The sequence below is a fragment of the Macrosteles quadrilineatus genome, unplaced genomic scaffold (genome assembly GCF_028750875.1).
Source record: "Macrosteles quadrilineatus isolate MER2022 unplaced genomic scaffold, UCM_ALF_1.0 Scaffold_3__2_contigs__length_128488019, whole genome shotgun sequence".
Taxonomy (NCBI): domain Eukaryota; kingdom Metazoa; phylum Arthropoda; class Insecta; order Hemiptera; family Cicadellidae; genus Macrosteles; species Macrosteles quadrilineatus.
This window is the reverse complement of record NW_026542596.1, coordinates 33,105,480-33,121,581: the sequence shown is the minus strand read 5'-3', so window position 1 is coordinate 33,121,581 and position 16,102 is coordinate 33,105,480. Positions and strand designations below refer to the sequence as shown.

The 16,102-nt window shown below is 36.1% G+C and overlaps 2 protein-coding genes across 2 annotated transcripts; one reads left to right on the top strand and one right to left on the bottom strand.

The window, feature by feature from the left end:
• Nucleotides 1-2,445: 2,445 nt before the first annotated feature.
• On the bottom strand, nt 2,446-7,343 carry LOC128990033 (uncharacterized). Its single transcript, XM_054412248.1, has 3 exons — nt 7,218-7,343; nt 3,925-3,955; nt 2,446-2,799 (listed from the first exon to the last, which is right to left on the bottom strand). The coding sequence occupies exons 1-3, from the start codon at nt 7,263-7,265 to the stop codon at nt 2,552-2,554; spliced, it is 327 nt and encodes a 108-aa protein (XP_054268223.1). The 5' UTR covers nt 7,266-7,343; the 3' UTR covers nt 2,446-2,551.
• Nucleotides 7,344-10,673: 3,330 nt separating this feature from the next.
• Nucleotides 10,674-14,887, top strand: LOC128990415 (uncharacterized). Its single transcript, XM_054412770.1, has 3 exons — nt 10,674-10,902; nt 12,370-12,451; nt 14,630-14,887. Exons 1-3 carry the CDS (start codon nt 10,861-10,863, stop codon nt 14,830-14,832), a joined length of 327 nt encoding a protein of 108 aa, XP_054268745.1. The 5' UTR covers nt 10,674-10,860; the 3' UTR covers nt 14,833-14,887.
• The last annotated feature ends 1,215 nt before the right edge of the window (nt 14,888-16,102 follow it).

Genomic DNA, 16,102 nt, shown 5'->3' with positions numbered 1-16,102 from the left:
ACATTATATTTTTCTTAAAGTTACCATAAAACAATAAAATTGGTAAATAAACTATTGTAGTAACTGTAGGTTCCTTCACGTTGCAAATCCGGAGTGAGACAAAGTAATTAGAGTGAGACAATGTTAACATTGTCTCACTGATTAGCGAATTGGCCACTTTCGTGCCTTCACGTTGCAAATCTGGAGTGAGACAAAGTAATTAGAGTGAGACAATATTAAAATTGTCTCACTGATGAGCGAATTGGCCACTTTGCTTTCTCAAATCAGTAAGAGAACATGTACATTGTTAGGTAACTGTAGGAAAAGAGATTTTTCATCACACCGTACCAAAAGTAGTTATTTTCTATAACAGCTGATATCAACGAAAGTAGCCCTAATTTAGAACGAGGGAAACGATCAGCTGATTTTCCCTCACTCTAAATTTACTATCCTCGCTCTCGATTAGTTCTTCATCTATTCACTAAGCGCTAGTGAATGAATTGATTTTTTGTATTGAAAAGTTTATGGTGTTGGTCTTGTATTATGGTTTATTTTAGTGATTTATATCGGCTGTTTTCATTGTTGCACAATCTAAATGAACACAGAAACAGGTATTAGTTTGTTTCTTTAAGTTTTAGCATAGTGTACGTATTTTAAATTGCTCATAATACGCCTAACATTCCTGATGATTTGATGAAAAAAGATTCAGGGATAACTAAAAATCCTTCCAACAGAGAAATCACGGGAAAGATGGATAAGAATAGTACATCTTGAGAAGAATACAAAGAAGAATGGAACCTGAGCGTGCACCGGAAAATGCCACTTTTGGTCCTAGTAATTAAATATACCATTTCTTGCTTTTATTTTGGTAAATGAACTGCGTTATTGAATTTTTTACAGTGTTTCTCCTTAAGATTTTAATTGTACAAAAACAGTCTAGAGTTAACGTAAACTAACAACTCGGTCGATTACAACTTAACTAAACTTTACCTTACTTCCAACCTACATTCAATTGACTTATTACAGTCACGATTTCACATAAAGCAGGACCAACCATCCTTACATGCCTTTTCTAATATCAAAAGGAGTTTGGTAAATTAAAAACATGTTTGAATTTTTTGCATTGTTTCTTCTCAGGATATTAATTGTACAAAAAAATGGAGGTAACATTTAAACTAACAACTCGGTTCATTATAACCTAAACTAAAGTTGTCCTTACTTCGAACCCGTCCTTACATATAATTTCTGACATCAAAATGAGTTTGATAAGGTTCTAGAGGTGTGATTCAGTTAGGTTGTGTTATAACTAAATAGTATAATTATATAATTAATTATATTTTTGTATTTTTTTGGGCAAAAGTGTGTATTATTTTAAAATTACTGATGCAACTCATTACTCATACAATCTAGCAATGTAAATTAACATTCAACCTTTAAATTCAAATTTGGTTTCCTTCTTTTATACTGAGCATCGGAGAGCGTTTAGGTCAATGCTGCGTGCTTGCTTGTAGTGGTGCGGGGACGCGTGGGAACGGCCTTCCCACTCTGCCTTTTCCAAAGAACCTATATATTGGTACTAAAGCAACCAGAATTTTCTGTGAAAATGGCGGGCTTTCCCACATTAGAAAATTTACGACTAGACCATTGCTTAAACTGGTCCTGTATGTTTTGGATTACATTTCTTTCAGCTGCCCATGCTTACTTTTAATAGTCCTAATTAGTGCAGATAACAAGTCCCTCTCTGTTAAACACATTTACTTTACCTATTATGTTACAGTTGGATTATCAAATTTAATCATTCCCTGTTGAGGAATATTTCCTCAAACTATGGGATCAAGTATTGGTTGTTCCTATATTGGGAAGTAAGATGATGGGTATGCAATCCTAGAAATAAGAGACACTGATATAACAAAAATCTCTAATTATAACAAAAATCAGTAACCTCCCTAGTTAAGAGCCAGCTGGTCTAGTGGTAGAACATGGGACTTCGATTGGAGGTCCCGTGCTCATATCTCGCCGACTGCCCTGCTCACTTTCCTTACGTCTGCTCCCGGAGAACAATGAATTTCAGGGCAGTTGTGAGGGCAGTTGGCAAGGCAATTAGCCTGAAGTATTTACACGAAGCTAATAATTGCATGCCAATCAGTTTGTCTTTTGACAATTAATTTTCTCACCTACTGGCAACGTGTAAACCTGGTAAGGGTTTTGTAGGGCACATCATTTTGTTAAAATCATTATGAAATCTGTATAACTTTCCAAATTGTTTTACCTTAAATGAGTCTAAAAAAATCAGACTTCTAGCTAGACTAGAAGTTGGAGATTAGTGATGGATAAGTAAGAGAGTCAGAATCAGGAAGTGTGTAAGGCTTTGACATTCATATCTTTAGATTAAACACATATTGTATGTTTAAAAACATAGAGTATATGCATTTTCATGTGAAGAGGGTCAATAATTTACTTAAGTAATGAGACATGCAAAAGTCATTCCATTTTTGATAATTTTCCAATTTCATTCCCACTATGGTGGTTAACAATGCCATATCCATGTACGAGTATCATCATCACTTTCGTCCTAGTGGAATTTCATCTTGCTTATTTCTGGTATTTGAAACTGCCGGACGCCTTCTATTCCTAGTTTCACGATTGTTATCATCAGTTCAAATACCCTATACACCCAGCGGAACGGAGCACTTATGATTCCCCATATTAGTTCCCAGGTTTTTTTGAGCGATGCAACAACAAATCCATCAGCCGCGATCATTTTCTGTACTTCTTGGTCAGATGCGATGGCAAAAGGCGAGTGTTTAGCAGGCTTAGCTCCTGAAAAAAAAAACAATGAAACATTTTGGAGACTTAGTTTGTATCAGCTTTTGCATATCGTGAAATTAATTAGTGATGGATTCCTTTATTTAGACTATTGAGGATCCGGTTGAGTTTTTCCCGAAAGATATAAAAGTTAATTTCCAAATCACTATGACAAGTTTTAAATTTACTATATTTATAATGGTTTAAGTACCTGCGTTCAGTAATCTAAATTACTACTTAATTGTGGCAACTATAGTTTTGGTTCTGCTAAGGAACCATCTTTAGGCCGTACAAGGTGTCGTCCACAAGTCGTCTACGTAGTTCGAACTACAACTTCCCGTCTCCTGTCCCCGAGTAATAGGTTGTTTTTAAATGTTAAATGTTCATATATCAATGAGTGTGTTTGTGTATGTTGTATGTACTTTTATATTCAATGACGACCTTCACATACAGTGGAGGTAAATAACCTGGACGACACCTTGTACGGCCTGAAGATGGTTCCATAGCAGAACCGAAACTATAGTTGCCACAATCAGCAATTTGGGTTACTGAATGCAGGTACTGTACTTAAACCAATTATAGATATTCAAACATAATCCGGAGGCTAACAACTCTTGAAAATTACTATACATTTAACGTTATTTTTGAACCAATTAAATCTTTGGCTAAATTAGTGGAATATATTACGCAACACAATTATTTGCAAACAACATGAAGTGTATGTTACGTTTTTGAAAATTCTTTGACAGTAAGTCTTGAGTTTCTTTGTTAAATTATGAAAAAGAACAGCGAATAGATTCTGGATTTAGATGTGGTTTTTTACTGTTTAGTTCAATGATAATCTCTAACAAAAGATAGACGTTAAAGAGTGACACGAAGAGGCTTTGGGCCATTCCCAAACAATAGTTTAAAAAAATACACATAGAAAACACAAAATGTTTTCAATGTTTCAGTGCATTTTGTTTATTTGAGACAATTGGTTTGCTGTACGGAAACGAATTCTGGTGATTGTATGGAAAATCCTCGGAGGTTGGAGCTTTAGATTCACACTACGTTGCTGTCTGTCAGTGTAATACAGCTTATATACACAATGACTTAGTTTTATCATTGATTATGTTCAGTTTTGTTCTTCATACATACCAGCATGGTTTCCAGGATCAGCCACAGAAACCTGCAAATTTTTTTTATAAGTAGAATGAATAAATTAAGCCTTGAACAACCTTAAACAAGCTTTGAAATTACCTTTGACTATCAATAGTCAATGATATTACTAACTTAATTCCTGGGCAACGTATATCTAAAGGAGATATTTGGCCGCACCAACAAAATCTCCTCCATCTCTCTCCATCTTCCTACCCACTCTAATCCACCCTTCCTTTTTTCAACATTTGTAATGGCCTTCCTCTTGGTTGTCTTCCTTCAGAATTCCTCATTACTACTAGTTTCAAACGATTACATTCCCCTCTTCTCAAAACGTGTCCAGCCATCATCATTCTGCATTTATACTTACAAACTACATCTGAATCTATATACAATTCTCATCCCTAATGTCAATGTGTCTTTTCCTTCACTATCATTTGTTATAAATTAGCCCACAAAATATTTAAAAAATTAACTTTAAAAATATGGTCAGTTGGTGTGAACAGAGTTGAACAGTAGCATGAGCATCGATTTACAAATTCCTTTCCCCGCTGATGTGAGCTAGGCGATGACCGGTAGGGCTAACTTGCAAGAAACATCGTTAACCTATAAGCCACACACCCTATCGGTAATCAGCCAAAGAGAAGGGCTAATGAAGAAGATGGAGGGGTCAGGAGTCTCGGAGCTGGAGGACCTGGAGAGGACAATCGGGGGGATCACCACGGGCCACCGGACCAAGAAGATCAGGAGTTTGGGAGTGCGTGTATCGGTGCGTGTGCTTCTGGGACAATAAAATGTAAAAAGAATAAAATACATATCTAAATTTTTGTAAAACAAACAAGTAATATAATTGGTCAATAACTATTCATTTAAATTTTCAATTGATTTTCTTTTCTTGTAAATTTAACGTTGTAAATTAATTTATCTTATTATTGTTGATTTTTGCCTTTTCAAAGTTATAATCTATAAGTTATAAATCTTTTGCTGTTGTAACACTTTGTAACTTTTGTAGTTTTTCTAAATTTAATTTTTGTTCATTACACGTTGAGTAACACCCTTAAGCAGTCTTATGTCTCATTAACCTAACACCTCTTCACTAAGCTAAGCGAGTGTGAAACTTTTAGGAAACTTAAATTTAAAGTGAGGCATGGGACTCGTAATATATATATCTTACTAATATTATAAATGTCAAAGTTTGTGTATTTGTTTGTTTGTATGTTTGTTTGTTTGAAGTTCAATCACGCATTAACTACTGGACCGATTGGGCTGAAATTTGGTATGCTGATAGCTCATATCCCCGATTAACATATAGGCATATTCTTATCTCAAAAATCCTTTCGGGCTCCGCCCCAGTGGCTCTGTAGTTCCACATGTCAACCTTATGAGTATTCATATTTAAAGGGATTTAAAGAATTTAGTCAGTTGTTTCTTCAACTAAAAAAGTTGGTTCTATGATATTCAAAAGTATTAAAAAGTTATAAGATTTACCAACAGGGTGCAGCACTAATTTTTGCATTCATGAAAACAGGTTATTTGAACTAGTAACAACAACAAAATTGTGATACTGATACGCAATGAGAACTGTCAAAGCAGGCTTGTTTATAGTTATGTTTTTTTTTTTATATTGCATGATAATAATGCACACTGATAGTCAACACAACTACAACTTTAAAGTTATGTGAAGAAATAGTTTTAAGAATCGCCAGAAATAATAATAAATAGTTGCTAGGCAGCGGGGACAATAAAACAATTATATTTCAATGCTATGAATAATACTGATTTTGTAAATGCAATACTGAAAAAAATGGTTAGCCTACTGATTGATGGTTTAATATGCATTCATGTTTTAAGAAAGTAAGCGGGCAGCTGATTTTGCGGTCCTAGGGATGTAAAAATCTGCACGGTCCCCAAATTACAATGACAGCTGGCATGGCCAGAAAAACGTAACTTTCAGCCACCAATTAGTGTATGTAAAACTGCTAAAAACAACATAGTGTGTTGAAAACATAATTGTTACCTAATTTTGCCATTATAAATTGGCATTACAGCTGTTTCGGTTTGACGGGATAGTGGTGTGTTGCCACTTTTGTCTCACCGCGGCCTTGTACGTAATAGAGGAGGCTATGATTCTTATCAATGGTTTGGCATATCCATAGTAAGAATGATCACTAACACAATCGGAATAGACGGAATCACTTATTTGTATTATCAAAATGTAAAACAAGTTGGAAGTAGTTTTCGAGTGGTTGTTTTTTTCATGAAAAGTATTATAGTTTTCTTGAATAGTGGTGCAATATGATAAAATACCCCCGCCGCAGCAAACCTGCCGACTAAGCGAATTTCCATTTGTCTGAATTGATTTTCAGTTAAATATATTTTAATAACATTAGGTTTAACGAGTACCTAGGTTTGCTGCTACAAGGAAACTAATAAAGTGTGTTTTTGAGTAAAATATTGATAGCTTAGTACAAAATAAATAAATTTGTCAAGTTTGATCAAAATATATTCATAAACAAGCAAACTACAACATTTGACAATATTCTCCATAAGAATAACATAGGAATTTTAAATTTACAATTTTTTTAATTTTCTCCGTTACTAATAATCGAACAAAAATACTTTTATATACTAAATTATTTGTTTTTTTAAGCTCTTTAAAAAGGTCTAAAGAGAAATTGGGAAATTTTGTGTTTTGAGGGTAAAAAGTGAGAAAAACCAATTTTTACCCCATAAAACCCCCCATAAAGCCCCGTTCCCATGGTCCGATCGTGCTGGTTCGCGAACTCATTCAAGTTTATCCCGCTTTACACCTTTAAACCAAATTTCATCAAAATCGGACAAAAATTACTCAAGTTATCGCTTTCACGGACGTATATATATATAAGTCTATATATATATATATATATATATATATATATATATATATATATATATATATATATATATACATATATAAAAATTTGAACGAATAGTGTTTTTGGCCTCTGGGGACATCAAAATGAAAAAGTAAATCGGTCCCGGGTCTAGGTCTTACCGTGCCACCTACGGTAATAGCTACTTCCCTATAGGGAAATTCGCTAAAACATAGTTCGTCACATGGGCCATCGTTTATTTTAAAGCTATCTTTCATTTTACGACCTTGGCTTCGCCTGTGTCGTGAAACTTGAGCTTAGTTAAAAAAGAGTCACTTTACGCCCTAGTTATGAAAGAATATGAGAGTAGTAGATATGACACAGCTAAGAAAACCCTTAATAGCTAGTATATTTTATCAACTATGTAAATAAGAAATTAACCTGCACAAGGATTGCGGCCAAAACTACCACAAAGGCAGTGGGCAACATGCTGTGCTGCGGACACGGGGGAAGCGTCAATTGAAATGAAAGATTTCTTCACCGTGTGCAGAGTTAAGCGGTGACTGTTATACAATGAGAAACGTCATGCAGCTGTTGGTGATTATTTCAATGCAGGCTACAATTGGTATGAAATGTAATTTTCTATGTTACAAAAATGATAATCCAACCAAGCATAGCACAAAATGCAATGAAATGAAAAAAAAATATTTATGTGTTATTTGATTGTAAGGGTTGGCATTACAAACACACACATTGCACCTACACAAATGAGAACGATATTTTTTATGGTGGCACTGCATGATCGACAATTTTAAATTTAAAAAGTCCTGTAGTCCGGAGTGTGGGAAGCCTTTGTGACAGTTATATTAATGTGTCTGCAATTCTAAAATGCTATAGGAAGGGAAAGAAACAGGTCCACGACATAGGAAGTGGAGAATGAAGTAGTCAAGGCGAGCAGTCCGGAGTGTAGGAACCCTTTGTGACAGTTAGATTAATGTATCTGCAATACTAAAATGCTATGGGAAGGGATGGAAACAGGTCCACGACATAGGAAGTGGAGAAGGAAGTAGTCAAGGCGAGCAGTCCAGAGTGTGGTAACCCGTTGTGACAGGTAGACTAATGTACAATATCTGCAATTCTAAAATGCTTTGGGAAGGGAGGGAAACAGGTCCACAACGTAATAAGTGGTGAAGGAAGTAGCCAAGGCTAGCAGTCCGAAGTGTGGGAAGCCTTTGTTACAGTTAGAATAATGTATCTGCAATTCTAAAAATGCTATGGGAAGGTAGGGAGACAGGTCCATGACGAAGGAAGTGGTGAAGGAAGTAGTCAAGGCGAGCAGTGGGGAGTGTGGGAACCACTGGTGGCAGTTAGATTAATGCGTCTGCAATACTAAAAGGCTATGGGAAGGGAGGAATCCAGGTGCACGTCGACGGAAGTAGGGAAAGAAGTGGTAAAGGCGAGAAGTTCTGAGTTTGGGAACGGTTTGTGGCAGTTAGATTAATGTACATGAAATACTAAAATGCTGAGGAAAGGGAGGAAAACAAGTCCACGACGTAGGTAGTGGCGAAGGAAGTGCGCAACAACAAGCAGTGCCGAGTGTGGGAACCGTTTATGGCATCTAGGTTCATTAGTTAGATAAACATATATTGGTTTTTTAATTATTTAGTATGTGTTCTATAACATCATTATAAGCCATTCGATATTTTTAAGAAGACTCCTTTACACCATGCTGTGGCAATTAGGTTAAGTTAGATTAGGTCAGTTTGGCTTAGATTTGTTTATGATAGGCCTCATAACAAATAAGGAAATAGGCCTCATTTAATCAAAAGATGTTTTGTGCAGGAACGATGGATTTACCTCCTATCGATAGCAAATGTCGGAAATTCCTTACGTATATTACCAATGGCTTTGGTTAATTAATGGTCGAGAAGTTAGGATTGTTGTTGACTGAGATTTGGTTGATTTGCCCATACAAATAACATTGTGTTCACCAGTAACACCGGTAAGTAGGCTAGGTGCGGGTTGACTCTTCCATTGTTGCGCTTACGTTCACTCATCCCGTTACGCGCAGAATAAGCGTACTACTAGTATAGTCTGTGTAACACATTGAGCGTGAAAACCCCTCATTTTCAGCCTTGTTGCAAGAATATGTTATGGTTATAAAACAAACAAAAAATTAAAAATTCTTCATTTGTTCAGGCAAGGATAGTACCCTTCTTACACTTAACCTGATTGTGTGTTAGTTTTCAACTAAATGTCTTCATTAATGCATTTTTAATTAAATTTTAATCATTTGCTTGTCATTCCATTTAATGTAATCTTTAATCTTTGTTTATGTCATTATGATTAATTGGCTTTTGCAACACAAGTGCTACAGTCTGTCAAAATATGTTCCCACTAGTTTGGTTTTCGTGATCTGTGCCAGGCCCAGTGGTTCTCTAGAATTGCAATCTGCAATTGTTGTTATACTGGGAATAAATTCCACCCTTAACATAAAACTGACTAGGAGGAGTCCAGTGTGAACGGCTCCAAACGGTTTTTTGTCCTAGGATGCTAGGCAAGGCACGAGCCCGGGATTGTTTTTCACATTACTTCAACATTACTTCTAGACCTATACCCAAGAGGGGTTTCGGAATTATCACTTAGATACAATCCATTAGTGATCTGACGATATTTGAATCCAGGACCTCAGGGACCGAGAGCTTAAAACCCTTATCATACAGAAGAAGACTGCTGCTCACAGGCGTAAGATGAGTGCACGAATCTATGTATCGTGTATAGCGGAGTCGGAGATTAGTTGTCCACTTGGTGTTTCTGTGTGTTAGGGTAAAAACTCGAAAACCGTCGCACTAGCGTTAAAATTTTGCACAAATAATTAAGATACCACTGGGAAGATACCATTAAAATTCTAGACGATTCCACTCAGTAGTAATTATAAAAACCCTAAAAATATATTTTTAAATTCGTCCCATAAGAATAACATTAGAAGCTACCTTCTTCTTTTTATTAAAACGTTTTTATTAGCCTGCTTTCTTTTCCGGTACAAATTTTGCAATCAATTTTATACTAACTCCCTGATGAGCTCAATCTAAAGGTGAGTGAGCGTAGCGAACGAACTTCAACCAGGGCGTGATCGAGCCATGCGAACGAGCTCATTTTGAAAATGAACGAACATTTGACATAAAACCACATTAGGACAGGACGACGTCTGTCGGGCCAGCTAGTGTGCAAATAAAATATGTCTATGTCGTATGTCATATTCTTATTAGTTCTAAACACAATGACAATGAACCCCTAATGCAAATCATGGATCAATAGTATATTTCGTATCTAGGGCAGAAAATGAGGTTTTGCGGCTCGAGATAGTTTTACCACTATTCACCACAATTTTAATGCACACTGATAGTCGACACAACTACAACTTTAAGGTTATGTGAAGATATAATTTGAGGAATCAGAGAAAAGCAATAGTTGCTATATAGGCAACGGTGACAATAAAACAATTCTATTGCAATGCTATGTGTACTGATCGTGTATTTAATATGCATTCATGTTTTAAGTAAGTAAGAGGGCAGCTGATTTTGCTGCCCTAGGGATGTAAAAGCCTGCTCGGTCCCCAAATTAAGACGACAGCTGGCATGGCCAGCGAAACGTAACTTTCAGCCACGAACTAACATAGGTAAAACAGCTAAAAAACATCATAGTGTGATGAAAAAGTTATTGCATGTGTTCAAGTTGTTGTTAAGTTAACTTGATGGATTGTTTTTGTTTACTCACAGAATTATGAATAAACCTACTTTCATAACTGGACGTACTAAATGTGTACCTACTTTTATCAGTGAAATCGACATATATTTTTCATAGCTTCAGTTTTTTTTTTATTTTTTTTATGAAAAGTTGTAAAGTAGTTAGATAGTCAAGTAGTTTAAACTGCCATGTTGCTTGAAACGATTAAGTAAATGACTGAACAGTTTGTTTGATTGATTGCCTCGACTAACCAATAGAAACAGTGTGAGCGAAAATTTGTGATAGAGTTAACCTATCTTGTATTAGTGACAATGGGATTTGGACTCTCCCAACACAAATGATTCGTTTGGTTCTAGTTTCATCTTTGATTTTGGTCTTGGTAAATATTTCAGCTATAGATATAGGTTTACTTATTTTTAAATGTTTTTTGCAGAATAAATAATTTCTTGATTGTAGTAGTTTCAAAGTCAAAAGAGATAAACTTTTTGCTGGTAATGAAGCAGCTTGTGGTCAATTTAAAATCATTTCTACTTAATTGCCCGACATTAGCTTTTGTCAGTGATATATTCTTAACTATTCTATTCTATATTCTTAACTTAAGACTCTCCATAATCTCATTAATTAGTAAGATTATGCTCACCTTACCTTACCTCCTTGGCCACTGAAACCTAAGCAGAACTACTTTCTTCTCTTCTAAGCCTCTTTAGGTGTTGTCCAAGTGTTTTAATATTGTTTAGCACTTTTAGCTCTTTATTTCAGCCTCAGACTTTCAAGCAGTTTCCTGCCTTGCTGGAGTACCGTGTGTCTGTCCACATTTTAAATAATGGAAGTAGTATCTTGCCACTATCCATGCCCTGATCATCTCAGCCTTCTAGTTTTTGTCTAAGATACAAAATCTGGATGGTGTATATATCTCTCTCAATTCCCTAGTTCTTTGTTTTTAAAATCATCAGTTTATTCTCACAACATTTGGTTGATGTTCAAATATCTGATTCATGCAGTAGTCTCAGTAGATTCAGGAGTCTCACAATACAGACTGGCTACCTGTGTGCGTAAAAGCATTTTCTCTCCTCTCCCTTAAAAAAAATAAAAAGGTAGTGCTGGGAGAACTATTGAGTGGTATAATGTATTTTAGTTTTTTGACATGACAGAGATATTGACTGGAGAACTTTTAAGGACCAGTAGGTTTCCAAAGCTAAAACAATTGCACTTTGGATTTACTTTTCTTCTTTTCTTTTTTACTGTTGTGTGTGTGATTATTACACCAGGATAGTTTAACTCATCATCATGGTCAGACTCAAAACCATACACTTTTAGGTTCTCTGATATCTTTTTAATTAATTCCTGCTTATCCTCCAACCTTCATGTAATTTGTTTTGTCTTGGTTTGTTTTTGTTTTTAGTCCAAAAACTTGTGTTAGCATTTTTATCAGGACCTTTTTTCAGGGTCCTTGAACCATTTCTGTTCTCTGATTTAAAAGTGCCAAATTGGCAAACACAAGCACATTATTTTTTCAGTAGTTCTAAATGCAAGTTACTTTTATTGCCATTTTTAAGATAGGCATGTAGACAAAATAAAACAGAGTAGATTGCACAAAAGTTATGTTTTATTATTAGTTTTGTCTAGCATTTTTTACTGGTGGTATATCATAATAGAAAGAAACAGTCAGGGTGCTTCAACATGGAAGAGAGTATAGCTACCCCCTGTATCATTTTTAAAATACTTGAATAAGGATATGAATAAAATGATAGAAGTGATAAACCTTTGTTAGAGACAGGGTATATAATAAATATGCAATGAGTACATTAGTATACAGTAGTTAAACATTTTGTTCCTAATTTTTCAGGGTTTCTACGAAGCGAAATGTGAATCGAATGACCTACCGGTACTCAAGAACGATGAGGCCCTTTCCCTCTATAAATCATATCGTAAGTAATCTAAATGTAGACATAATTCTATTATTAAAATATTTCAGTGAATAATTGTCCTATTAACAGTCTTTATCACACGCAGGCTCGTGCGTTTTGGTAATAAAGCCTAGCGGGTAGGATTTTGTTGGCGGCTGGGTGATTCGCCCTTATGGTGAATAATATCAATGGTAGCCAAACAAAACCCAATTTATCGTTTATATAATAACTTGTTCATATAACCATAGACAAAATGAATTTAACATAGACCGTCAGCTGTGCTGTGGTTACCATAGGTTCTGGCACACACCGCTGGGAGCGCCATGTAGTTATGGCGTACGCGCTATGTAACTACATGGCGCTCCCAGCGGTGTGTGCCAGAACCTGTGGTAACCATGGTAACCGCAGCTCAGCTGACAATCTATATTTAATTCTTTCTTTCTGTGATATAACCTTGGGTACATCTAGTCTAGTCTTTCTCTATCTAATTGGTGACATTTTGAAATTTGGTATAAACGTGTAAACCTACATTTTTTCAAACGAGTTTGCGAACCAGCATGATTTATGGGGTTTTATGGGGTTAAAATTGGGTTTTCCCATTTCCCCCCTGAAAACATAAAATTTTGCAATTTCTTATAAAACTAACTATTTAGTATATTTGTAGTATATTTTATTTTGTATATTTTGTAGTATATTGGCGCTGGCGTAGGTTACAGAGAAAATTCAAAAGATTTTAAATTTATAATCCTAATGTTAGTCTTATGGAGCATAAATAAACTGTTGTAGTTTGCTTGTTTATAAACATATTTTGATCAAATTTTAAAAATGCATTTATTTTATACTAAACTACATACTGTATTAATGTATAACAATAAAACACTTTTAAACCCTCCCTGTTGCAGCAAACCTAAGTAATTGTTAAACTAATGCTATATTTAGATACAGAATAATGTTGTGATATTTTTAAGGAGGCATTTTAGTGTAAATCCAATCAAGCCAATGGAAATTGCTTAGTTCCAGCAGGTTTGCTTCGGCGGGGATATTTTTGTAACAGAGGGCTAGGATTACAAATTAAGTGACCGTGTGATTGCATCACAGCTGGAACAGCTTATTGTGCACCCTCATTCATAGGTCCTTATTCTCCATCAAATCCCAGGTCCTTGGTGAACCATGAGATCCTTTTGACTATGGTAACCTGTTCATCCCTTTGTTTTGTAACAAGACTACAAGATCGCGCCACTCATCCTAGACTTATCCTTCACTCATATTTGGGTATATGCACATAATATTTTAAATAATTGATATTATTGATAAAATCTCCAGTCGATAGGCCAAGGGATCTCATTCGCAGACCTTGTAGGGCTGGGCACATAAATATCACGTGGAAGGCTGTCTCCTCCTCCTCTCGACATTTCCTAGATAAGAGGCTTTCATCTTGAATTCTCATCTTGTGTAGATGTCCGCGGAATACCCAATGGCTGCTGATGAAGTCAACCACCTTCCGCAGGGTCTTTCTATTCAGCCCAAGGCGTCTGCCGCTGCACCAGTAGGTGATGTACGCAGCATTCTCTTTGACTGTACGTTGCCTTCTGTTCTTTCCCAGCTCCTTCGATGTTCTATGTCCATCCACTGGCGAACAGCTCTCTGTGTTGTGTTGTAAGCAAAACCACACGTCGGCGCTGGACCCATCAGCAGGCTTTCAGCTCCTTTGTTTGCCCACTTGTCAGCTCTCTCATTGCCAGCAATACCTTTGTGTCCTGGAACCCAACTAAGGATAACCATTGTTCACTCCCAGGGCTTTCTTGGCCTGATGACAGACCCATAATGCCTTATAGGTAAAGTCAAAATTGTCGACTGCCATCAGTGCTACTTTGCTGTCCAAGTTCATGAATATGGTGTGGCCTGTCCTGGCCCTGTTCCTATCCACCCTCGCCATCATGTTCTACAACGCTCACATTGGGGGAATACCTTGTGCCTTGTGTGATAAGACTTTCAGAACAGTGCTTGCTGTCCATGCCCTCCTTGATTGTCACAAGTATATTGATCTAATCACTTACTTATGTGCACGCAGAGCATACAAGAGAAGCAAGTATCCTCTATGTAATCTTTACCTTAATTACTTTTCTGTGAAAGTGATTAAATTTCTCAATGGAAAGGATATTAATGACATATAATCATTGTTGTGTATTGTGGTTTCAGCGGAGAAATGGGTAAAAGTAGCTTCTTACGGGCGAGTCGTTGAAGGGAAAGAATACAAACGTCCTACACGCTGGGCCAGGATCAAGAGGAAAATCAAGCTATTTTTTACTTGGCCTTATCGAGCTTTGGAAGATGGACCTATCCGCGTAGTACATGAATGGTACCAGAGACAAAAACGTAAATACAAGAAAAAGAAGAACTGATTAGTGCCTATAAAAGTGAAAACCAAGGGCATTAAATTGTGTTTAACCAATTAAATGTAGTTAATATTTCAGTCCCTGTCTTTATTGGTTTAATCATTGTTGTGTATTGTGGTTTCAGCGGAGAAATGGGTAAAAGTAGCTTCTTACGGGCGAGTCGTTGAAGGGAAAGAATACAAACGTCCTACACGCTGGGCCAGGATCAAGAGGAAAATCAAGCTATTTTTTACTTGGCCTTTAAGAGCTTTGGGAGATGGACCTATCCGTGTAGTACATGAATGGTACCAGAGACAAAAACGTAAATACAAGAAAAAGAAGAACTGATTAGTGCCTATAAAAGTGAAAACCAAGGGCATTAAATTGTGTTTAACCAATTAAATGTAGTAAATATTTCAGTCCCTGTCTTTATTGGTTTAACAGTATTTTCAGGTTTTTCACTTGGAGCAGGATTATATGTGAAGAGCTTCCATTGATTTCCCAACCAACGTGATGTGATTGTGATGATCCAACTTGGGCTGTAGACCTATGATGTAGCCTCATCACTCTAATTATATCCTTTCTATATATTGCGAGTCCCATGCCTCCCCTGAAGTACACACATTCACTTGGCTGTATTTGAGAGGCAAGAGGGTAAAAGAGACACAAGGCTGCTAAGATGTCAATTAACCTATAATACATATCAAAATAGAAACTTAAGTAAAGAGAAAGTCACGGATGAATGAGTTTCACTAGCAAATTATAGCTTTAAATCCAAGTAATAGCAACCATGGAGCAAACAAAAAGAGTAAAGTTGAATTTAGAAAGGTTGCATTGAAAAAAGTTTAGGAATCTAAGATTGAGTAAAATGTAGGTACAAATTAAATATATGCATGGATTTTATTACAGTTTACACACACTCTTAAAAACTAACTCTCTTCTTGCTCACGGTTTACTCCTGCTTTTTCTTCTCCAGATACATTGACTCGAAGTCTCGTCATTATTCCACTCAATTTAAAATAATTTTCATTGGCAGGTTATCGATAGGGAGTCTATTCTCAGAAGCTATCCCTAGCCAGTCATCGTCTAGCTTACGGTACCTTAGGAAAAGAATTTTGAAATTGATTGATTCTCTTGTTACTTCTCACACCAACTGGTTGACTATGTGTAATTTGAACAGAGTTTCAACACAGCTGACCGTACAGGGTTAATTCCCTTTCAATATAATACACAGGCATAATATTTTCTCTTCATGCTGTCCGGAAAACAGCCGGTTTTACTTCTTTAAATCATCCGC

What these genes read in the sequence shown, in the direction of transcription:
- LOC128990033 (XM_054412248.1), bottom strand. Translation starts at nt 7,265, where the DNA reads ATGTTGCCCACTGCCTTTGTGGTAGTTTTGGCCGCAATCCTTGTGCAG. An exon ending in TGGCCGCAATCCTTGTGCAG is followed by an intron (nt 3,956 to 7,217) that starts GTTAATTTCTTA and finishes AAAAATTTGCAG; the next exon opens with GTTTCTGTGGCTGATCCTGG. An exon ending in TGATCCTGGAAACCATGCTG is followed by an intron (nt 2,800 to 3,924) that starts GTATGTATGAAG and finishes TTTTTTTTTCAG; the next exon opens with GAGCTAAGCCTGCTAAACAC.
- LOC128990415 (XM_054412770.1), top strand. Translation starts at nt 10,861, where the DNA reads ATGATTCGTTTGGTTCTAGTTTCATCTTTGATTTTGGTCTTG. An exon ending in CATCTTTGATTTTGGTCTTG is followed by an intron (nt 10,903 to 12,369) that starts GTAAATATTTCA and finishes CTAATTTTTCAG; the next exon opens with GGTTTCTACGAAGCGAAATG. An exon ending in TTCCCTCTATAAATCATATC is followed by an intron (nt 12,452 to 14,629) that starts GTAAGTAATCTA and finishes TTGTGGTTTCAG; the next exon opens with CGGAGAAATGGGTAAAAGTA.